Raw genomic sequence first — 24,245 nt, 5'->3', positions numbered from 1 at the left:
TGATAAATATATATTTTTCTGTAGGTTTCGATGAGGATACTTGATTAAATGCAAAAGTACTCAATTACTTACAAGTATGTACATAATATACTGAATTATTACCATTAATGCACACAGATGCATATAGGCCTGGTTTCACAGACAGGGCTTAAACCAGGATTAGTCCTCAGTTCAATTAGTAGCTTTTATAAACATGCCTTAGAAAAAAAAAACATTACTGGTGTGCATCTTGAGAAAAAACAATGGCACTGACATATTTTAAGATACTTGATATTATAAGATATTGTGTATGTCGTAGATGCACAGTAATGTCAGTGCAAGTTGCTTTCAGTTAAAACAGCTCAAACATGCATTTTAGTCTGTGAAACCAGAGGATACTGTATTAAAAGAAGTCCTCATTTAATTTTTTTTTAATCCTAAACAGTAAATCAGTTATTTCATAAGGTGGATCCATAAACCAGTGTTGTTATTGTTAATGTTAACTAAAGCTCAAACTAAACCTACTAAAGATTTTATTCATAAAAAAAGAAAAAAAAAGATATATATATAAGCTGAAAAACTCTGGACTAACTGGAATAAAATACATTTACACTGATTAATTAAATTACGAATACTGAAATTGGAATTAAAATGCAACATATTGAGGAAATGCCAAAAGCAAAAAAAATGCAATGAAAACTGAAAATATTAAAAATAATTCTAATTATTTAGAAATACCATGATGATATATAAATACTACAATATGAATGAACCCCTTTTGGAGTGTTGTAAGGGCCATGTACCGCAACAAGCTTTAATCCTACTTGTACTAAATGTCCCATATCTGGGATGTAAAATATCCATCCAAAACAACCAAAAATTATAAACTAGACAAACGGTTTCCAAGTTGATTCAAAAAATGAATTCATTTGTCTTTATTATGAAAAAGAGAACATAGTGTTTGTCACATATGCAAAATGTGAATTTGTTGCTTTCAATGTATTCCGCAGGTAAATGGCCAATATTAAGAGACTGTATATTACTGGAACAATATATTTGCATATAAATGTTGAATAAATAAAACACAAAGGGTTTCTACATGTCCCACCAATAATTGCAGACATACTGATATTGTACAGTATGGTCGTACAATATTTATTTATATTTTTGTTAACTGTTACACATTGCGCAACAAAACTACAAGTCTGCAGACACAACTTAATGAAAAAGAAGTTAAAACTACTCGAATCATGTATTTAACTCTACAGAGTTGTCAATTCAGATCTTATATATATACACATAATGTATATGTACATATATTTTACTAAACTGATGTTGAGCTGGGAACCACAGCTGCCCGGTTGATCGCATCAGACTGACAAAACAATCTGTGGGGACAGAAACCTACACATGCAAATATCAACAGTAAAATAATCAACAAGTAAGAATAAAGTAAGAAAAGAAAAAGGACAGAAAAACAAAACGTCATTGAATTTTGACCACAGACCAGCCCTGCAGTAGGAATGCAGTGAGATAAATACACACATTATTCTTAGAAACCTGCAACACAGAGAATTTAAAATCGTTGAGGGAAAATTAAATCCATCCTTTCTTGATGTGGGGTTGGTTAAAAGCAGCCCCTGACAGACGGCAGGGGTGAAGGGGACTGACCGTTACCAAATCTCATCAGTTACAGTTTGTGAAAAGCCAGGGAGGGGAGGGGAGGGGAGGGGGCAGCAGATTTTTGAATGTTTTTGGTAGTGCGGCTACATACAGTACAACATGGGTAACTTTAATTGTTGCCTGTTTCACACTCTCTTTTATTCGTTCTATTCTCCATATTCACTCTTTGCTCCATAACAAATGATCTATTCCCCTTTCTTTCTCCTATTGTGGGGGCTCTTGCTCCAAGATCCATGGGCCGAGGTGATGGGGGGGGTCGAGGTTGAGGGGGTCTCAGCAGCAGCCTCCAGATGCAGGCTTCACCGGAGTGCTCTGGATCTTCACGTTAGACTTCTCAGAACCTCCAGCGGTGGCTCCGGGGCCCATTCTCTTCTTGATCTCAGCAGCCATGGTCATGAAGGCCTGCTCCACATTGGTAGCATTCTTAGCGCTAGTTTCCAAGAAAGGAATGCTAAGGGAATCAGCAAATTCCTAGAGATAAACCAAGCAGTTATTTCTGTTAGAACATTGGAAAAGTGAACAGCTGCAAGTCTCGTGCGTATAGGCTCTGCTCCAAAACCTAGTGAGCTGCCTATGTAGGCAGAAATTTAAGGCACACTCCCGACCATCATTGTACAGCATCATTAGCCAACTGTGGTACTTGTACTGAGGGGAAGCATCGTCGAGAAGAAAGCAGAGAAAAACTATTTGAGCTTTAGGGTTAGACGAGGTCTTGATGAACTCATTTTTGTGAAAACCTCAAAATTCGCATACGGTAATTACACTTTTTTCCCCCTTTTTTTTTTTTCTCTCAACTGCATACACACAAAATCCTTACTAGTCACAATTTCTGAAACCTGACACTCAAACACCATAACCACACACCAAATCTGCAAAACCATACACCAATTCTTGGCCTTCAACTCAGTTTTCAATTTCATAAAACAATTTTTGCAAACCACAACACAATTCTCTATGTAACACAAACATCTAACAGGAAGTTTCTTGATTTCCTTTCTCAAACACAACCTACCGAAATGCCACACTACTTCATCAGTGCATCACACTAACTCCTCACATGTGCAAACACTCATTGCTTTACTTAACACCAACCAATCATGGCTTTAGAATAGGCCTATAAATAGGCCAAAGGTCAAGTTATAGGTTTTTCAGACTGTGTAATACTGTATTTACAACCACAAACGCTTATAGTGGAAAAAATGTATAAAAAAAGTTTGGTTTCAATCTTGCTTTCGTGTTTACCGTGAATTTTTCAACATCTCTCTGCCAATTACTTTCAATCTTCTACAGAAATTTACATAGAAGCTCATGAAAAAAGAGCTTTAGGTTTCGAATAACTGTATGATATATCCAAAATATAATATTATGGCAAAGGTGTTTGCAACAAGACAAATGTTTGCTTTTGAGATGTGTTTGTGATATTTTGAAAGCAGTGCTTCATTTTGCAAGAGATATGAGGCATTTTGCGTGTGCAATTCTTGGATTTGTGTGTAAAGTTTTGGGGGGAAAAAAGGCATAGTTTTGAAAATGTGTCCAAGCAGTTGAAAAAAATACTGTAATCGTTAAAGTTATTTTTTCAATAAAATGTTTATATTTCATATGCATGTTAGTGGTGTAGTTGAGGTATTTTGCTGCAAATAGGTAAAAAGGTACTTTTTATCCTCCAAAACACAACATAAACGTATAGAGAAGTAAATGAAAAAATGTGTATATATCATTTGTATTATTTAAAATCTATACGCTCTATAAATAAGGAGAATAGTAATAAATATGAGTGCATTTCTATGTATTTTATTGTTGTTGCCCAAGTATACCATTCCAAATTAGTCAGTTATGAGTTCTCGTTTTAGTTAGAAGGCAGCTGGCTATGTAGGGGGTAGACAGCCAGGTAGCTCACTAGGATTGGAACAGAGTCGTAATAATATTAGAATAAATGGAGTAATATGGAGAATAGCAATATTACCTTTGCCGTTGTGTAGTCCACCACTTTTTTTGTTGTTAAGTCACACTTGTTGCCAACCAATAACTTGTTAACATTTTCACTGGCATAGCGGTCAATCTCTTGTAGCCACTGTTTAACATTATTGAAGGACTCCTGAGATCAATGGAAGAAAAAAAAACATTAAAACATAAATACAGTGGAGCAGAAGTAAAAACAGTTTTGTTTCAAGGCATTTCCACTGGTGTTTAAAGTAAAATTAGGACACTTGCTTAAGGTTTGGACGAGCTCACCTGATCTGTAACATCATAGACTACAATTATGCCATGTGCTCCTCTGTAGTAGCTGGATGTGATTGTGCGAAACCTCTCCTGTCCTGCTGTATCCCACTGTAAAGAATCATATGACACTAGAATCAAACACAAAAATAGGCTCTCAAAATATTATTTAAGCTATAGTAGCAATAGTGGCATTAACACAGATTTCACAAATAGATTTGATTCTCTTGACTAATGCTGTAAACTATACAGACCTATATAGAGATACCAGTTGGTGCATTACTATAATATTAAAGGTTAAAATTAACAAAAACTATTAAATTCATTTGCCACTTATTTTTTAGCTATTATCATAAAGACTAATAAAAAATGTGAAGTTGTATACAAACATTTGAATTACATAAAGCAATTTTAAACTTCTTAATGATACAATGTTTTCTACTCAAATTTATTGTGGAAATATAAAAATGTAAGCTTGTTTTCCTGACAGACTCATTCAAACATACATTAAATGAACAGGCTAAGTACAAATATAATGGATATGTAATTGAGTGCATAAATTTAATATCATTTTCTAGAGCTATAGCTATTTTTCTGTAACTTGTGTTATGTTGCCGTTACAAGCTATTTCACTTTATGCGGTTTAACTATTTAACACCGAGCAGTTACATGGGGACATCACATCATTTCAGTAGGTTGTAATGTTTCTTTCATGCTTATTTGTTCATATTTTGTGCTATAACTAGTAGTAAAGAGGAAGAGATGATAAGTTCGTGAGCTTGAAATGAGGCGCTACAGCGATCTGTCACGTCATATTAAAGTGTGTAAAAAATTACATTTATTGTTCGAATTTCATGATAAAATTGCCAGAAATTCATAGCTGAGACTTTGTTTCTTTTCAAAACTAACAAAGCACAAAGTTATTGCTATTATATGTTGTGTAGTGAAGTTTTCTTCATGCATTAACAGAAAACAGAATAGAATAAAAGATCAATTCTTGCGATTTAAGAATTGATATTGGTTCATCAAAATGAGCTAAAATTGAATAATCAATATCGTCAACCCAGCCCTATTTATTGTTAGCAAAGTCCCTGCATAATTTACATCACAAGATCAAGGGAAATGAGATTCTGAGATTGTGTGACCACTTTAAACATGGCATAACCATTCTCTCTCTGATGTTGTCCAAAAATTATTAAAATGAGACCACTAAACACCAAGTGTTCACTTTTCTTCAATCACATGCTTAAATATTCAGCTCATGTCATCTTATTCACAACCATTCATTTTCATTACAGGATATAAAGGAACTTACGATTTGAAGTTTGATGGTCTTTCCGTCTAATTCTATAGTTCTTATTTTAAAGTCCACACCAATAGTGCTAATGTAGCTTTCTGTGTATGTGTCATCCTGAAAAAAAAAGTAAAAAAACAGGTGAATTAGATGTTTCGGTAGTCAAATCTCTTTTATTCAGCTCAATTTAATTCACTATAAATGTGATATAACATTCTCTTATTAATATTATATCAATTAATTTCATAAATTAAATCATTTTTATTATTAAACCTCTGCCACTTCTGACCAGAAATACTAATGTAGATTCAAGCAAAAATGAGGACAAGACTAGGGAAACTTATAGTCTACTCACTGCAAATCGGAGAAGAAGGCAAGACTTTCCAACACCAGAGTCACCAATCAAGAGCAGCTTGAATAAATAGTCACTGCAAGAGAAATAGCAACAAAACTTTAGACCATCAATATTTGACAGTGCATTTGTCTAAAATATTCACTATTTTCTATCAATAATATATTTTAAAATATAATTGATTCTTGTGACGGCAAAGCTGAATTTTCAGCATCATTCCTTCAGGCTTTAGTGTCACATGATCCTTAAGAAATCATTCTAATATGCTGATTTGCTGCTAAAAAGCAAACAAAAACATTATTATCAATGTTGAAAACAGTTGTGTTGCTTAATATTTTTGGAAACCTTGATACTTTTTCACGATTCTTTGATGAATATAAAGTTCAAAAGAACAGCATTTATTTGAGATCTAAATCTTTTGTAACATTAGACGTGTCTTTTCTGTCACTTTTGAGCACTTTGTATCCTTGAATAAAAGTATTAATATAAAATAAATAAAGTCTTACTGACCCCAAACATGTGAACAGTAGTGTAACCATTATACTGATGCAAACAGTATGGCGTACATCTCAAAAGACATGCATGAAACCAACTGTTGTTTTCTTTCACTGTATATTTCGCATTGTTGATTTTCTAGGCATACATGAGCAATGAGCTCATAAAAATCCCTCTGCAACATGTGAAATAGGTCAAACTTATTGTTGACAACTGATGGAACTCAGCTGAAAATGCAGTAAATCAGTCCCTGGACCACTTTTGCATGCAAAAAATAAAATGTTTGTTTAACAGAGACAATGTGCTTGAGGACCTCTGAGGTCGGGAAACTTGAGTAAGCTGATTAAGCATTCCACAGAGAGGGATTTTTGCCCGTTGTGCTAAATCCTCTGGCCCTATTCAACATGGCCTAGTAAGAAAAGTCCATAGGAAGGAAATTCAGCAGATCGGCCCGGTCAAGACCAGCTCATCGACGACTCAGCAGAACAGTCTGATGTTTTCCTCTCTACCCTGCCACTGAATTCAAGTCATGCTCTCCTTGTTAGGTTGACTGCAACAAACGATCCTGTGTAGGGAGCCACTACACAAAAAACTGCATGTAAAGACCCTCTGTTTGCGAACTGCAAAACTTTCTGATTTCTATCAAACAGAATAAGTAGGTGTAGTAAAAGTTCCTTTACAGTTAATTATGGATGCAAAATATTTACTTTAAATATGACTATAATAACACATTTTTTTCACTAACAATGAGATACAGTATTAGGAAAGACAAAGAGGTTTGCATTTTAAAAGTGTATCATGCAGATCTGAAATTCTGCATTAAATCCTACAATTGAGCTGAACGTTAAAAACTAACGTTAAAAACTGGTGTCAGAAAAGACCGATAATATGCATGAAGTTCTACTTGCTAACTATCTTTATTTAATGACAATTCAAGTAATCTTAGGAAGCCACAATAAAGTCTGTGAGCACTTTAGTATTGAATCTTCGATATGATTCGAGAAGAACCGAAAGAGAAACTACTAATGAGTGTTACCCACTAAACAAGCACCATTGTAATAGCTAGGCTATTAACTATGACAGAACATATTTCACGCCTATTCTGCCCATGTAAAATTCATGCAACAGCTGATATGAAGTCTGTTAAGCAACTGAGTTGCTTAACACTCACACTAGTGATGGTTGTAATAGACCGTGTAGCTTGTCAATTGGCATGTGACCTACACATGACTACCTTGCAAAAGGAAGGGCTGGGCACTTCAGTTCCTTGAGACATACTTCACATCTGCACATTCAGACATTTGGACAGGAGTATAGAAACCTCACAATTCAGTGCCAATGAACACAGGAAACACAGAATCAATGACAAAACACATTTTAAGATTATGTAAACCAGTACAAATAAGGAAATAAAGATAGCACAAATCAGACGGTTGTGGAAATGTGTCTATTAAATCCTACTAAACAATCTTTTATTTCAAAGAACCAGATATAGAAACCCTGACTGTTATGTTTTAGTTTAGTGTCAAAGTGTACAGTAATTATACACCTGTGATTAAATAACAAGGCACGTGATTAAATTTTTTGTGTAGGAACTCCAGGTGATAAAAACCCATGAATAAAAAGACAAGTAATTACATCCAGACTACTTTAAAAGCTGTATTAACAAATAAATAAACTCTACAGACTCTGCTAACTCATTAGTAATTTACAAGTCCACATTCCTGACATTGACAAAAAATGGTTACTTAATCAAAACCCTCTTTCTGATCAAATTGGAGATCCGCAACAGGTTACTAAAAATGTTAACGATATTTAAGCCATTTAACGTTACCCACTTTACCGGCTCGTCAAGATGATCAAAAAGTAAATTAAATGCTACCCGAGACGTTAACGTTAGCTTACATCAGTTAGCCTTCATAATAATTTCTACTGATGCCTGGCAGCTAAAATGTGCTTTAACGAGTGGAAATTTAAATATCACAATGTAAGAAATGGTAAAGGTGCGGTATGACTAACTAATGAGCTCTAACGTTACTTGTCATAAACGTAACGCGGATGGATATTTAACTTGGCTGAGCTCCGCTATACAACAGCCGTTTAATTACAAAAGTTTTTACTCCTTTAGAGAAAGCGATGTGTTAAAAATGCTTGTCTTGAAAATCACGAAGCTTTCCGGTTTTGACCGGTGAAGTATATCAAATAACGTTACCGTGATATTCTTTACTGGTAAGATTGATCACACAGCTAGTCATCATTGCTGCTGCCTGTCAAAAGTAGCTACAGGTAAATTATAAGCACAGTAACGACAAACAAGCCGTGTAAAAACTCATTCACTTACTATTCGGGATTCATCGTGGACTGGACACTGTGAAAACGGCTGTCTTCTAACAAAACAACTCCGCGGCGTGAAGAGACTAGAAACAATAACCTTTCTCCCGATTAAAAAGTAACTAGCTGGCTAGCTGCTGCCGCAAAGTCTAGTCGGTTGAAACCCAAAATGGCTGACTCTTCAACCAGGAAATAGGAACTCCTTAAAGAGATTGCGTAGGCTATGTCGTCATCAGAACTTGTGCGGAAGTTGTAGTTCAATTCAGATAACACCTGGCCCGTGCTAAAGGAAGATGTCTGTATAAAGGACTACAATACCCACATCTATTTATTAAACCTTCAAGATGAGTTCATAGAGACTTGAATCGTTCATGCTTAGGACTGGCGAAATCCTGCCCCCTATCATGAGGGGTAGAAAATTACGTAATTTGTGAAACGTGGCATTGGTTAACGTGAGTGTGAGTCACTGATCAATACACGTCAAAAAAAGAAAGAAAGAAAACGTGAACCAAACCACCAACTCTTTATTGATTATGATGAAGAATAATGAACAAAGTCGTTTTTCATAGAACGCTTAGAAAAGTTGAACAAATGTTAGAAGTAATGAGGTTTTGATCGCCCACATGCTTAATGAGTAGAAATTAAACGTTTAGGGATTTTGGATGTTTAATAAGCTCCTCCACTGAATCCAGCCCTTGGTTCCAGAACGTGTATGGAAATTCCACTGAAGATGCAGCTCCTGCCTCTCCCTGTGAGAAGACCATAAGTACAGGAATCACCTTGTGCATGATAAAATATAGAAACAGCATACCAACAATATTTAATAATAATATTTATATTGAGTAAAGGAAATACAGTGGACCATATAAAAGGTGTTTACCTTCATATTCAAAGAAATAAGCCCAATTTCAAAGCATTTATCGTCACCTATTCTCCTCTGTATGTCGGCAAGCACAGCATGACAGGCTTCATTAGGAGATGAGCCCTTGGTAGCAGACAACAACAGATGAGAGAAATGTGAGCCAGATCTAATTTACTGAAGTACAAACAGGTTGCTAATGGTTTAATGAGATTTTCATTGACCGTTTTCACTTTACACCACCACTATAGTCAACGACACAACCATCAGGATACCCAGATGCTCCTAGTATTCAACATGAAATGTACTACTGAAGACAAATACACCTCGGCCTTTGGATACACTGACATAATCCTATGTACAATTACCTAAATGAATACACGAATACACGTTCATCCATGGTGATAATTTAATTTATACCAAAACAGAATTACATACTTGTTTCATCAGCTGCACAACATGGAAGCTTGGGCAGTAGCACATGATTTTGTCTCCATCTCCTGTAGCTGTAGACAGAGAGAATATATATGTTGAAAGTACATACACTATGAGGACAAATGTACTGGGACACCTGACTATAACACCAACAGGGACTGTAATGACATAACATTCTAAATACATGACATTAATATGGAGTTGGTCCCCCCATTGCAGCTATATCAGCATCCATTCTTCTGGAAAGGATGTGAGGTCAGGCACTGATATCGGGTGCAAAGGCCTGGCTCACAATCTCCGTTCCATTTCATCCCAAAGGTGTTCGATGGGGTTGAGGTCAACTCATCCAACTATGTCTTTATGGATCTTGTGCACTGGGGCACATTCATGCTGGAATAGAAAAGGGCCTTCCCCAAACTGTTCATACAAAGTTGGAATCATAGCATTGTCCAAAATGCTGAAGCATTAAGATTTCCCTTCCCTGGAAGTAAGGAGCCTAGCCTAACTCCTGAAAAACAGCCCCATACCATTATCCATCCTCCACCAAACTTGCCACAATGCAGTCAGGCAGGTACCGTTCTCCTGGCAACCGACAAACCCAGACTCGCCCATCAGACAGCAAAACAGAGAAGCGTGATCTGTCACTCCAGAAAACACGTCTCCACTGCTTCAGAGTCCTGTGGCAGTGTGCTTTACATCACTCCATCCGACACTTGGCATTGTACTTGGTGATGTGAGGCTTGCATGCAGCTGCTCGGGCATGGAAACCCATTCCATGAAGCTCCCGTCACACAGTTTTTGTGCTGATATTAATGCCAGGTATAGAATCAGCTATGTGACTTTACATGGTCTTCCGCTTTGTCGCTGAGTTGCTGCTGTTCCTAAACACTTCTACTTTCCAATAATACCACTTACAGTTGACCGTGGAATATCTAGCAGAGAAGAAATTTCACGTACTGACTAATTGCAGAGGCGGCCTCCTATCACAGTAACACGCTTGAATTCACTGAGCTTGTCAGAACGACCCACTTTTTCACAAATGTTTGTAAATGCAGACTTCATGGCTAGGTGCTTTATTTTATGCATCTGTGGCAATTGGTCTGATTGAACACCTGAATTCAATAATTAAGACAAATACTTTTGTCTATATGTATTTCAGATGTAAAGTCCCCAAAATATCTACACTGTATGGTCAATAGTACAATCTAATTTATCTAATAAAGTGTTAAATCTAATCCAGTCTAATGAAGAAACGATACATTTGAGGAACAAGCTCAGGCTGCAAAGTCAAAAGCAGCAACAAATAAATAAATAAATAAATAGAACCCTACCTGCTGCAGCCCCCACCTGAAAATACAGAGAATAGCTGTCATACTTAAATAGAATAACACTGAAACTTGTCATTCTTTTTAAAAATTAATATAATTTGATAGTAAAGAAACAGACTATGAGTTTAATGATAAAAAGCCCTGCAGATTGCACGTCTTACTGTATGGTCAGCATATAGACCACAGCCTGGAAGGGGAGTATCCCCCACCCTCCCTGGTGATTTGAAGGGAGCTCCTGATGTAGAAACTCCTGCACAATACTTTTAAATTTAGGAACATACAAATGATAGTTGTCAAATAACAGAATTTGTACAAAAATACCGGGCAAATATCACATATGTATAATTAGACTCATATTGATACTGTATCATGCATAATTATGACATATGAACCCAAATGTAACTACAACATCAAAACAGTATTTTTATAGAAATAAAGATAACAGGAAGTGTAAACATTTTCAATCTTACCTACTGTTATGTTTCCACTTAGATCGAGAGCAATAAGACCTATGAGAAAGTAAACCAATTTAAGCTGGAATCTGCGCGAAATGCACTGCTTGACTACCATAAAGCTGTCACAAAAGTTAATTATAAACATGTCAGATTCATTTTATTACATTAGGCCATAACCAGTTGAGAAATAATTAGAGTCATAGTAGATGTTTCTCTGCCAAGTGAGTTAACCAACCCCCACCACAACCTGGTTGAGTCATCAGACTTAAAAAATGGGTTAGCCCCATATATGATTCACTCATCGCGAAAGATTTCAGGTTATATTAATCTCTTACCTATTGTATCATGCCCACCACTAACAGGTTGATTTTTTTCAAGGAATTCCTTTTGGAGCACATATAAAAAAAGAAAACAGAAAAATGTCATTAAACATATGTATTCTCTCTAGGGACTGAAATAATAAGTAACATGTGTGTGAATACCCGGTAAGCAGTAGCTGTATGGTGAGAGAGCATATTGTCATTGGCCTCAGATGTAAAACCTAGATCCTGAGCAAATGCTTCTGCTCCATCTCCAACAAGCAAGCTGTGAGGACTCTTCTCCATTACTTTGCGAGCTACACGACATGGCTGTGCAATTCTAGCAATGAAAACAAAAGTATACAAAACGGTTCTGGGCCAGGCTATAGAAAAAACTGATTTCCTGTTTGTTTGTTTTCTCTCTCCAATCAGTGCATTGCAAATGAAAGCTAAGGGCAATTTTGTTATATGTAAGAGATTCTAATGGAGAAAATACTCAAAAGACTTTTATTTTACCCTCGCAGTGCAGCCACTGCCCCAAATCTCCCTGGCACACCTTCCATAATTGCAGCATCACATTCAACCACTCCCTTGAAATTTGGATATCCTCCTCTGCCAACAATGTGCCGTCCCGTGTCTGCATCATCTTCAACCTCTGAGAGAGTAAACATTTATCAGAAAAGCATATAGGCCTGTGCCTGGTTATTATTTAGGCTATAAAAGAAAGATGCCATTATATAGAAAACTATTTACTTCAGATGTATGGCATATTTAGTAAATAAATTATTCTTAAACAGTTCCAATACATCCCTTAAATAAACAAAGTCTGCTAACATTTACAACAAATGCTTGGGTTTAATATGAAAAATGGGAATGAATTCTCTAATGATAATTACTGAATCTCCAGTAAACATAGTTACAAAAACAATTGTTGAAGGTCCAACCAGATCCCTCATTATTAACAGTAGGCTACCTGTATTTATCCCCTTTAAATAATAAAAGTTAAAGTATTTGATTGATGAAGAGCACAACAGCTGTCTATTTACCTGCCATTGCTGTTTCTACAACATCTGTAGCATTTTGTCCAGCTAGCAGCATACATCTCATTCTCTACACTGCAGGACGAGAGAAAGACCATGTCCCCACAGCTGCCATTTGACTTAAGTGCATTAAAATATGTATACATGTATTTATCTACGGGAAACATTCATTTCCCTCTTTAGTGAAAGTAAAAATGTAAGCCCGAGGGTTGTTAAAACACCGTTTCAAAATAAAAGTCAGGGTGTTAATTGAAAGTGAAAATTGAAAGTGTTTTTTTTTTAATGGCCATGGGAGAGAGAGAAAAATAAATACATATGATAGAATCATTAATAATATTACTGTGGAAGTTGCATATACATAAAAATGAAGTGGTCTGGCTTTCCAGTTTTGTTTTAATTTCATACATGATTAAAAAACCACCAGTGTTTTGATTAAATGCATGAGCAAAACGTCTATTATTATTAATATTAATATGAGAATATCATTCCAAAACATTTTATTCATAGATAAAACAACTTTTTACTACACTATTTTTACGTATACTTATTTTATTTTTGTATAAGTGCATAATTTTCCATGATATTTTATAAAGTGTTAAAAATATTATATTTTTGTATATTGTGTGCTAATATATTTTAAAATCCCATGATGCACCGGAAGATAATAAAAAAACTCGGCGGAAGTTGTTGCGCATGTTGTGCGCGCTCCCTGTGTTTCTGGAAGTATTCCACTCAAACTCTCACCCAGCCTGGTGGATCCTGCGAATTGCCGGTTTGTTTTGCTCTTTTTTAATGCACAAGCTATGACACTATTTCGGGAAAGATGTCTGTTATGTATTTAGCATGAATTGTTTGAGTTTGTAACGAACAGATTAGCGCCACAAGCTAGCCACGCTGGGCTTCAGTCTGCTCCGTAGACATTAATAATGTTTTGATCACTGCTAACGTTACCTGGTTAACTGTCAACTCAGTTCTTAGTCCAGTCATTTTAAGCCAAAATGGGGGTCAACCTAGGACAAATTGCAAAAGAAGCAAACTCAACTGATTTCGTATCCTCAATATGTCCTGACTGAGTAAGGGGAAAAAAAGCCCCGAAGAATCCCATTAGGGGAAAGTTTCTAAAAAGACCCAATAGCCTAGTCATACGCCTATTCATTATTTTTCTCACGTGAATAGGGTAAACATTGTAACCTTTAGATATCACCATGAAAATTACTGAGTTAATTACTTGCATCAAGACAAACAAAAAATGTATTACAAGCTTTTTGAAATTGTTTGTTAACATGGGCAAACGGTGCATAATCTAATTACGTAGGTGGAAATTTGCATAAATACTACAACAGATCTAAACATTGGGTATAGCCAGGTGAAAATGTCTTGTTGAATCTTGTTGACGTATAACAGTAAAATACTTAATGTTAAGGTCTGAATGGAATTAATGGAATTAACCATGAGCATTAATACATAGAAGAAGTACTTTAAACCAGCCTGTATTAATTATTATTGCAGAGATGGGGTTTGGGGCTGGGTCCATGGGACTGTTTCTGGGGGTTCACTTTTTATTTTACCTACCTTTTATCTTCTGCATTCTCCTTACCCTTGTTTCCTGTTCTTCCCTCAGACTCATCCCCCAGAAACAGTCCCAAACCCCATCTCTTTTAAATTTAATTTCCTAATTAACTTGGAGTAATGACACCCCGCACTGTTTACTCTACAACCAAACCATGCAATTATGTTGGATTTATTTATCTGTCTACAATACACGGAAGTGTCTCAGAAGTGTTGTGTGTTAAGTGTTTTTGTTTGTTCTTGATTTCAGCACAGGTCTTCTGAAGCCACTGAGACTTGAAGACCTAAGCTAGTCTTGAAATCACTGCTAGGTTGTTTTGCTTCATAACCTGTCAATATGGAGCAGAACAACAGTGTACCTCCTTTTACTCAAGGCCTGTCTCCACAGGTGAGTAATGTAAACATAGTTAAGGCTGGAATACACAGCTTTAAAAATCTCAACCGATTTTAAAACATAGGCATCTTACACTTTACAACTTTGTAAATGGTTACAGAAGAAAACTAGGCAAACAACTGAGGATCGCACACTACCAGACTTCGTTCGTTCCGAACACAACAACCTCACAGACACACGACAAATGAAAATGTGTCATAAAATCGGCCCAAAAAAATCAAACATGTTCAATATTCATTGACTGGATGGAGTCATAGTCTGAGGCTATTTTTTGTTGTTGTGATTGTCAACTCAAATCTGGAGACTGTCTCTGACTTTCGCCAACTAGTGATGACTCCTCCAGACTGTAAATCTGGGTAAAAATCTGGGCATCATATAGTGTATTCCAGGCCTTACAAAACACAGGTATTTTAATCAACTTATTCAAAGCATGAACTTAATTCACTTCGTCTTTATTCAAAGGGAGCCATGACGCCTGGCTTGACCCTTTTCAGTCCTATGATGCCGTATGGCACGGGTCTTACACCACAGCCAGTGCAGAACACCAACAGCTTGTCCCTCCTGGAGGAGCAGCAGCGACAGCAGCAGCAACAGGCTGCCTCGCAACAGCAGGGTGGGATGGTGGCAGGTTCAGGCCAGACACCCCAGCTGTACCACTCACAGGTCTCCACGACCACGGCACTGCCAGGCAACACGCCACTTTATAACACACCTCTCACCCCTATGACCCCCGTCACTCCTGCCACACCGGCCTCAGAGAGCTCTGGCATTGTTCCCCAGTTACAGTGAGTTCTTTAGCTGTCATCACTGCACAATCCTGTTAGAAACGTTGTTGATTGCCTTTCAGACAAAAAAGTTATTAAATATATCTGCGATGATGATCATCTAGAAGATCTTAACATGACTGTCATTTTGAATTTCTTAAAACTGTTTACAATTTCCATGTTATGTTAAATTATATAACATTTTATTTTTAAGGAACATTGTGTCCACTGTAAACTTGGGGTGCAAACTTGACTTAAAGACGATAGCACTTCGAGCCAGAAATGCTGAATATAATCCAAAGGTAAGACTAGTTGTTTTTTTTTTTTAAAGCATTGACCATTAATTTTTGTACAACCTTTTTAATACCATTTGACCATTACAAAATGATGGGACTGGTTATGTCAGATTTGGATTTTGCTGATTTGAAATATGTTTCAAGTAGATTGTTGGCCTTGCATGCCTGAAATAGCTGCCTGGAGTTGTTGCAAATATGACCGCAAAGTGACTTTCCTTAAAAGGGACTTTGCCTATTGTTAGTCTAACAGTTCATAAAAATCAAAATTACTTGTGCAAGTGTACTAAACAATAAGCAAAATAGCATAAACATCCACTTTAGTTGAACTCATATATTCATTAATAACTATTTCAGCGTTTTGCTGCTGTCATTATGAGAATACGAGAACCCAGAACAACAGCCCTCATCTTCAGCTCAGGGAAGATGGTGTGCACGGGAGCCAAAAGGTACGAATCCCATCTTGCTGTGGTTTTCTTCCTGTCACGCACATGTAGAACAAACAGCAGTGTGTGTGTTTGCCTTCTGCAGTGAGGAACAGTCCCGATTGGCAGCCAGAAAATATGCCAGAGTGGTGCAGAAGTTGGGTTTTCCTGCCAAATTCTTAGACTTCAAAATTCAGAACATGGTGGGCAGCTGCGATGTTAAGTTTCCCATTCGATTAGAGGGCCTGGTGCTTACACATCAGCAGTTTAGCAGGTTTGTCTATTTATTTGTTAATTAATCGGTTTTATAGTACATCTTAAACTAACTTCTAAATTAATTTGAATTTTCTACACTATTACTGTTTGTACCACTTAAGTTATGCTTATGGGTTTATTTTAATATTATACTAATACAATATTTAATCCACTGAGCTTTTGAAATCAGAATCATTCTGTCTGTGAGATGGAAAAACTAATACCATTTGATATAAAAGCTAATATCCTGCTGATACTTTTCCCCAGCTATGAACCGGAGTTATTTCCAGGATTAATCTACAGAATGATCAAACCAAGAATTGTCCTTTTAATATTCGTTTCAGGCAAAGTTGTACTCACAGGTGAGGTCATTGTTGTATTGAAAATGGCACAAACAGTAACTTTCAATGCTAGTATGAGATTCTGAGTGATATTGAGGTTGCATAATAAGAATTTCCTCTTTTTTTTTCCAGGTGCAAAGGTTAGAGGAGAAATCTATGAAGCGTTTGAGAATATATACCCAATCTTAAAAGGATTCAGGAAGACTACATAATCTCTGGGCAGAGCATCATTCTGTTATCGCTGGTGAATTACTGGCTGAGCCCACCGGTATGTCTGGGATGACCTACGCCGTTTCATTTACTTTTGTAAGCTTGTAAATATGAAGGACAGCTTTTTCTTCACTCAGAAAGTGAACCGATTTGAGGATAACGTTTTTATTTGACCTTTTTAAAATGTTTCTCACCTGCCATTCGGTTTTCAAAATACTGTTTTATCCATGTCAGATTGTTTTAACGAATTCTTTTATGGTTTTATGATGTATGTTCATCACTTTATAGATACTTTTACACATTCCCTTTATTAGCAGGTTTTATGTGTATTGTATTACTGATGGTCTGTGTTGACTGCCCATCAGTGAAAGGAATATGTCTGGGAAAGTATGCCTTTGTTGACCAGTGCGAGTATCTTTTTAGTTTTTTTTGGAGCGTATTTTGGTTATTTTTTTAACAAAGATTTGCAAACAAGTTGTTGAAATTATGTGGATTTGACATTTAAGTTACAGTTTTAAATAAGATGTTACAGTTGGCATATCTAACAACTGAAATCACACTTCATTGTATGATGTGCTGTAGGTCTCTCAATAACCCCATGTGAAGCACTGACGTCATTTTAATTTAATTTGTTTGTCTATGTAACTAACTTTGCTACATTGAATGCAAATAAATCTTTGCCAACTTCAGCTTTCTCTACAGTATCTAAAATTGTTTCTATTTTTCTAGAATGTCAATAAGACATATTATTTCTATCGTGTTATGACAGTTTTTGCAATCAGAAAAATAGGTAGTGTGAGATTAATTTGGATTTCATTCCAGGCCTTCGCCAAATAATAAATGACACAATTGTATTACGAATAACAAGGCAGGAAAAAAGGCATAACACATTTTATGATGTTGCTTTACAAATTGTAGTTTTTTTTTTTTTGCAAGAACTTGTCAAATTTAAATCAAGCAGGAATACCGAACTCAAACAATGTTGTGAAATATTACAATTTAATATTTTAAAATGTAACTTATTCCTATGATTGCAAAGCAATATGCCAACATATTTCTTATCGATCTTGAGAATAGTTGAGCTGCCACTGATCTATATAATGACGTCATTCTATATAGATCAGTGTGAGCTGCTTAATATTTTTGTGGAAACTAAGGCATTATTCTTTAATGAATGGAAAGTTGAAAAGAGCAGCATTTATTTGAAATGGTAATATTTTTTATTTAAACCGCTTTACTGTAACTTTTAATCAATTGAATGCATCCTTGATGAATGATTAATTTCTGTAAATTTTTTATATATATATATATAAATGTATATATATATTCTTCTTGTGAAGATGCATCTTTTAATTTCAGTTAGGGACAGAAATGGTGTATGTGGGTGCCTCAAAAGAATCAATCCTTTATGGTTCACATTGTTCTTTATTATATAAGTCTAAATAATAGTTAATCTGCATGGACTAATTCTACACAGTTTGATCTCCTGAAAAGTCTTGTTTCCAGATGAACTCAGCAGAATATTTGGTGCCTTGGTCACAGCTGTCAGCACATGTGTAGATGGCCACTGTCCCCCAGTCTATGCTGGCATCTGTCCTATCCACTTTGAGGTGATTAAGTAACTGAGGCATGATCTGAAATAAACACAGCGACAATTTAAACAGTCAAATGCGTTAATCTAATGGTATGACATGGAAGAGATACACCAAAGCATAGCTGTGTATTTTAAAACAAAAGTTTGGGTTTTTCACATCCTTCAGAAATAATTTCAATATGCTGATTATGGTGCTTAAGAAATATTTATTATTATCTATGTTCAAAACCATTTTGATGCTTAATATTTTTCAGGATTCTTTGAAGAATAGAAATTTTGAATATATAGGCTACATTATAAACAACTTTACCATCATTTTTGATCAATTTAATGCATCCTTGCGGAATAAAATCTTACTGACCCTAAACTTTCAAATATTAGTGTATAAATGACAATGTGCTTTTTATATTTAACATGTATTTTACATTACCTGAAATTCAAAGAGACGTTTAGCACCACATGGACATTCTGGAACTTCCTCATCACGTGGCACATGTTCAGCTGACACCCACAGAGGAGATCCTCCTTTACAATACCGCAAAACCTTAAAAAATACATATACAATCACATAACCATTGAAACATATAACAGACATTAGCCATGGGTAGCATTTGCTCTTCTAACTGACCTGTTGTGGGTCATTAGCAATTCGCTTCTTGAACTTCTGAAACACTTTAGTGTCTTGTGTTTCATGAAATGCCATACTCTCTAGCTCACTGTCCTCCAAATCTGAGAGTAAATAAAAACTGAATGACAAATCAAAGACATAGAAATATCAAGCTGCTGAATCTGTTCTGAAAGGTATACCGTTATTTAAGCACGCCGTGCTCTCTTGATCCAAACTGTGGGATTCATGGTGTTCCTCATCTGTTGCTGGAAGCTCTTCCGGTTCGGTAACCAGCTCCCACTCAGGAAAGAGAAATGAATTAAGCTCCTCTGAAGTTTGAGAAGCTGTAGATCCAAATATGAAGACAACACATCATATATATTAAAGCTGCAATCATTAGAAATAATCTATAATTAAAGCATTCACTCACCCTCATTTGAACATTCTTTCTTGTGCCGGTGTTTCCAATCTATGGTCTGATGCTCTTTACTGCAGTATGTGACAGAGTGACATCGAGAGCAGGCTTTCTGTCCCAGACAGCCACACAGTCTGCACAATTTGAGCCCAGATTTCAGAACCTGATGTTCATCCACTGCGTGGTCTGGCTTCTCATCAGAAGGTGGATCAAAAGGGTAAAAGTCATTTTTCCTTGGCAGTTGACATCTGAACACTGGAAATGGGGATAAAGCAGAATACTGTAATGTTAATGTTATACAGAGACTTGCACGATTAAAACGAAACCACTTTTAAATAATATGAGGGATGATGCCAAATGAATACCTCTTCAATTAAAATATAACACAAAGACAAATACATCAGAAAGTTCTACTCAACATATTTCGACAGCTCATGAATTACCTTTAAAACACTTGTTGTCATTTCTTGTATAGCAGGCTGGTGTCTTACAGCAGAACACAAATAGTGTTCTGTGAAAGCATCGATCATATTCCGTAACAGGCGCATACACCTGCAGAAGAAACACTGTTGGGAGTTTGCACTTCTCACACTGTAGCTCAGACACAGTTGGCAAATCCACCTGGCGTAACCACGCAGGTCTCCCTCCGACTTTACTTGGAAACTGGTCGCTAAGAAGTTGCCATGATTCTGCTTCCTCTAAGAAGCCCAACGCGACCTCAGGGATTGTTTTAGCTGCTTTTGCAGCCATCTGTCAAACTCTCATATAAAGCAAAAGGTTTCAGACTCATGTGCGGGTGTCTGTTCATCTGAGACTGGGGCTCGGGTCGAACAAGATCTGCGACTAACGTTCCACACACAAATAAGTATGTTAGCCTGAGCAATACGCACATAATGTGGATGCAACCTACCATATGTGACTTATATATCAGTTAGTATTATTAATAATTAAAATCCTGAACTAATATTCTCTATTAACTAGAGTTAAACGTCTTTATCTTGTTCTTGGGTGAATTTAAACCGTTTTAGAGTTTGTCCAATAGATGGCGTCACAATTCAATTAAATTGTAAACGCTTGCAAATTGCAGTTACATAAAAAAAAAATAGACACATAAATTCCACATATATAAAAGCCATATGTATGTATGTGTGTGTGTATATATATATATATAGTAATGAAAATACAATTACAGATATCAAGAATTATAGTTTTTACTAGTTTAAATTCAATTGTTGATATCAAGAATTAGCATTTTAACTACTGAAAATAGTAGACCTATTACAGATATCTAGAAATGTAATTTATACAGGTAATATGGTAATGACTTTATGAATATTAATGAGAACTGGATTTCCCATTTAGTGCCAGTATAGGCCTAGGTCAAAAAATGGAGGAAGAACATACAGTCAGAGAAACGCCTCCTTGTTTATTTATTTATTAGTTTGTTTGTTTTTGTTTTGTCAGTTTCCACAAATCTCTTCACTCGATTGGGATGTTCTCTTTTTTTCTGGACGGCAAGGGCAGTGACTGTAATATCGAGCGTATTTTGTTGCATTAAACACGTATTTATACTGATTTCATCAGGCTCCGAAAATTCTTCAAAAATAACACAAAGAATGGCCTTCTCAGCTGCCATAGTTGCAGCTTTGTGAGTGAGTCATCGAGTCATTAATTCATTCAGTAACGAAGCAAGTGGCTGTAATTATGAATGAATCATTGAAGCATTGACTCTCACGATTTGAAGCATTGAATATTCACAAACACTGCTGTGTGCTGCTGTTCTGCTGTGGCTTTCATGGAGCTATTATTTTGTTGAAAAAAATACTGACAATACTGTTTTTAAAATTAACATCACTTAATATTAATACCTTTCGTTTGTTGAACTGTTGTATAAAACCAATGTCACATTTGCAATAGTGTGGATATTCGATTAATGTGATCAACATTAAACACAGGAATTCACACAGGATATGTTTTTGTATCGAAGAGAGTTTAAATCTTAAATCAATCTCTATGCACAGTCTGAGTCTATATTTGTTCTTCATGCTAGTAAGTGCTAAATCCCCAACATGGGCTACATAGTCGAGAACGGCAGTATGCTATAGCACAGACACCACCGTCTCCGACACGGACACCAACGTCTCCGGCACGGACACCACCTTCTCCGACACGGACACCGGCACGGATGCCACAGTCTCCGGAACGGACACTGGCACGGACTCCACTGTCTCCGGAACAGACACCACCGTCTCCGGCACGGACACCATCGTCTCCGGCACGGACACCGGCACGGACGCCACAGTCTCCGGAATGGACCTGGCGCAGACTCCACTGTCTCCGGAACAGAAACAACCGTCTCCGGCACGGATACCATCGTCTCCGGCACGGACACCGGCACGGACTCCACTGTCTCCGGAACAGACACCACTGTCTCCGGCATGGACACCATCATCTCCGGCATGGACACGGACACGGACTCCACCGTCTCCGGAACAGACACTAATGTCTCCGGAATGGACACCAGCGTCTCCGGCACGGACACCGGCACGGACTCCACCGTCTCCGGAACAGACACCAATGTCTCCGGAATGGACACCAGCGTCTCCGGCATGGACACCAACATCTCTGGCATGTCTCCGCCATCTCCGGCAAAAAAGAAACCGTCTCCGGCATGAAGACCAACGTCTCCAGCACAGACACCACCGTCTCCGGCACGGACACCACCATCTCTGGAAAGGACACCACCGTCTCCGGAATGGACACCAAAGTCTCCGACACGTACACCACCGTCTCCGGAACGGACACCAAAGTCTCCAACACGGACACCACTGTCTCCGGAGCGGACACCAAAGTCTCCGACACAGACACCAACGTCTCCGGCACATACACCACCATCTCTGGCACGGACCCCAACGTCTCCGGCACAGACACCGGCACGGACACCACCGTCTCCGGCACGGACACCAATGTCTCCGGAATGGACACCAATGTCTCCGGAACGGACACCACCGTCTTCGGAACGGACACCACATTCTCTGGAAAGGACACCACCGTCTCCGGCATGGACACCACCGTCTCCGGAATGGACACCAACTTCTTCGGAACAGACACCGGCACGGACACCACCGTCTCCGGAATGGACACCAACTTCTTCGGAACAGACACCGGCACGGACACCACCGTCTCCGGCACGGACACCAACGTCTCGAATTATGAAAATCGAATTATTGATATAAAAAATTAACATTGTTACTAGTAGCAATTCAATTGTTGATATCAAGAATAGACATTTCAACCGACAATTGCATTCTTGATATCGAAAATAAAGGATTTACTAGTAAGAATTGTATTTCTGATATGTGAAATTGGAATTTCAACTAGTAAGAAATAAATTGTTGATATCAACAATTGAATTTGAATGGCAGCCTATTCTGACATTTCACTAGTGAACAGGGGTTAAAGTGGGCTGGAATGGTCCGGAACTGTGTTCTGACACCTCAGATAAATAAAGAAAAACAGATTAATTAATATCAATGATAGCGCGATGGTAGGCTATTGTTAAAAAAGAAGTTGTGTGCACCGTCAAATTGCAGCCAGCCTGGTGCTCCTTCTGAAGGAGTCCTTCCACATCAAATCAAAACGTAATGTAGGCTGGTGTGGCTACAGTGCCAGGGCTGAATTTTTGTCCCAGTCCGCCCCTGACAGTTGCTGTTCTAGCCAGAGCAAGTGGATGTTGCAGTGTGCAGTGGAGTTAAAGTCAAAGGTGAAGAAGGCTAATTTCAAATTTACATAATTGTGGTTGTGATTCATTTCTGTTATAGTTGTCTTCTGTTGTTCCATATTGTGGTGTTCAGCAATTTTAACATAGTCATCATATCAGTGTAGATGTAGATGGACCAAAATAAAAGCATTAAAATATCAAGTTGCACTTGTTGCACCTACACAAAAGGGTTGAGGGTTCCCCCATGCACCTGCCGAATCCCACTTTAACCTCTCTCTCTTTCTCTCTCTCTCTCTCTCTCTCTCTCTCTCTCTCTCTCTCTCTCTCTCTATATATATATATATATATATATGAAGAGTTCAGATGCAAAAGCCTCTAAGTGCCATCTGAAATTTTCTTATAGAATGATCATTTTTATCAAGCTCGTATATTTAAATTCAATAATTTCACTTAAATGGCAATGAAGATTACCTATTAATTGTCATTTAAGTGAAATTACTGAACTTAAATATACGAGCTTGATAAAAATTATCATTCTATAAGAAAATTTCAGATGGCATTTAGAGGCTTTTGCATCTGAACTCTTCATATATAGCCTATATATATATATATCTTCCACAAAAATATATTTAGTAGTAGAGTAGTTTTAGTTTAGAGTAGTTTTAGTTATAACAAACTGATCCATAAACATTCAGTAGGCTATATCCACACAATGGCAATGCATCAAATATTTGATCTCAATGCAGCAAGTTGTGAACTTATGAGTCTGTAAGGTCTGTACCTGTACAGTTTCCCTGTTAGGCTATTGATGTTACATAAATACATAAAGATTGCTTTGGAAAGTGGCAAAAATATAATTTACTATTTGAAGAATTTAAAAGATTTATGAT

At 37.1% G+C, this 24,245-nt stretch overlaps 4 protein-coding genes across 5 annotated transcripts; 1 reads left to right on the top strand and 3 right to left on the bottom strand.

The window, feature by feature from the left end:
- Positions 1-878: 878 nt before the first annotated feature.
- On the bottom strand, positions 879-8,534 carry rab1ab (RAB1A, member RAS oncogene family b). Its single transcript, XM_082153851.1, has 6 exons — positions 8,362-8,534; positions 5,529-5,601; positions 5,195-5,290; positions 3,895-3,990; positions 3,626-3,757; positions 879-2,133 (listed from the first exon to the last, which is right to left on the bottom strand). Exons 1-6 carry the CDS (start codon positions 8,373-8,375, stop codon positions 1,936-1,938), a joined length of 609 nt encoding a protein of 202 aa, XP_082009977.1. The 5' UTR covers positions 8,376-8,534; the 3' UTR covers positions 879-1,935.
- Positions 8,535-8,855: 321 nt separating this feature from the next.
- LOC309486504 (N(4)-(Beta-N-acetylglucosaminyl)-L-asparaginase) lies at positions 8,856-12,980 on the bottom strand. The gene is made up of 10 exons (XM_082153848.1): positions 12,774-12,980; positions 12,244-12,382; positions 11,911-12,067; positions 11,764-11,812; positions 11,444-11,482; positions 11,135-11,223; positions 10,977-10,992; positions 9,649-9,716; positions 9,232-9,336; positions 8,856-9,100 (listed from the first exon to the last, which is right to left on the bottom strand). The coding sequence occupies exons 1-10, from the start codon at positions 12,832-12,834 to the stop codon at positions 8,993-8,995; spliced, it is 831 nt and encodes a 276-aa protein (XP_082009974.1). The 5' UTR covers positions 12,835-12,980; the 3' UTR covers positions 8,856-8,992.
- A 453-nt stretch (positions 12,981-13,433) lies between these two features.
- On the top strand, positions 13,434-17,707 carry tbp (TATA box binding protein). 2 transcript variants are annotated; one of them, XM_082154252.1, is made up of 8 exons: positions 13,434-13,539; positions 14,587-14,724; positions 15,193-15,515; positions 15,709-15,796; positions 16,145-16,236; positions 16,319-16,486; positions 16,735-16,829; positions 16,941-17,707. In XM_082154252.1, exons 2-8 carry the CDS (start codon positions 14,674-14,676, stop codon positions 17,018-17,020), a joined length of 897 nt encoding a protein of 298 aa, XP_082010378.1. In that variant the 5' UTR covers positions 13,434-13,539; positions 14,587-14,673; the 3' UTR covers positions 17,021-17,707. The 2 variants fall into 2 exon arrangements, with proteins under 2 accessions (XP_082010378.1, XP_082010379.1); XM_082154253.1 differs by having other exon boundaries at positions 13,450-13,539; positions 14,592-14,724.
- Positions 17,435-20,460, bottom strand: pdcd2 (programmed cell death 2). The gene is made up of 6 exons (XM_082154251.1): positions 20,078-20,460; positions 19,650-19,889; positions 19,420-19,563; positions 19,241-19,341; positions 19,043-19,156; positions 17,435-18,652 (listed from the first exon to the last, which is right to left on the bottom strand). The coding sequence occupies exons 1-6, from the start codon at positions 20,382-20,384 to the stop codon at positions 18,488-18,490; spliced, it is 1,071 nt and encodes a 356-aa protein (XP_082010377.1). The 5' UTR covers positions 20,385-20,460; the 3' UTR covers positions 17,435-18,487.
- Between the last annotated feature and the right edge of the window lie 3,785 nt (positions 20,461-24,245).

The sequence above is a fragment of the Leuciscus leuciscus genome, assembly GCF_965113295.1.
Source record: "Leuciscus leuciscus genome assembly, chromosome: 22".
Classification (NCBI taxonomy): domain Eukaryota; kingdom Metazoa; phylum Chordata; class Actinopteri; order Cypriniformes; family Leuciscidae; genus Leuciscus; species Leuciscus leuciscus.
The sequence above is the reverse complement of the archived record's forward strand: the minus strand, read 5'-3'. Positions and strand labels throughout refer to the sequence as shown.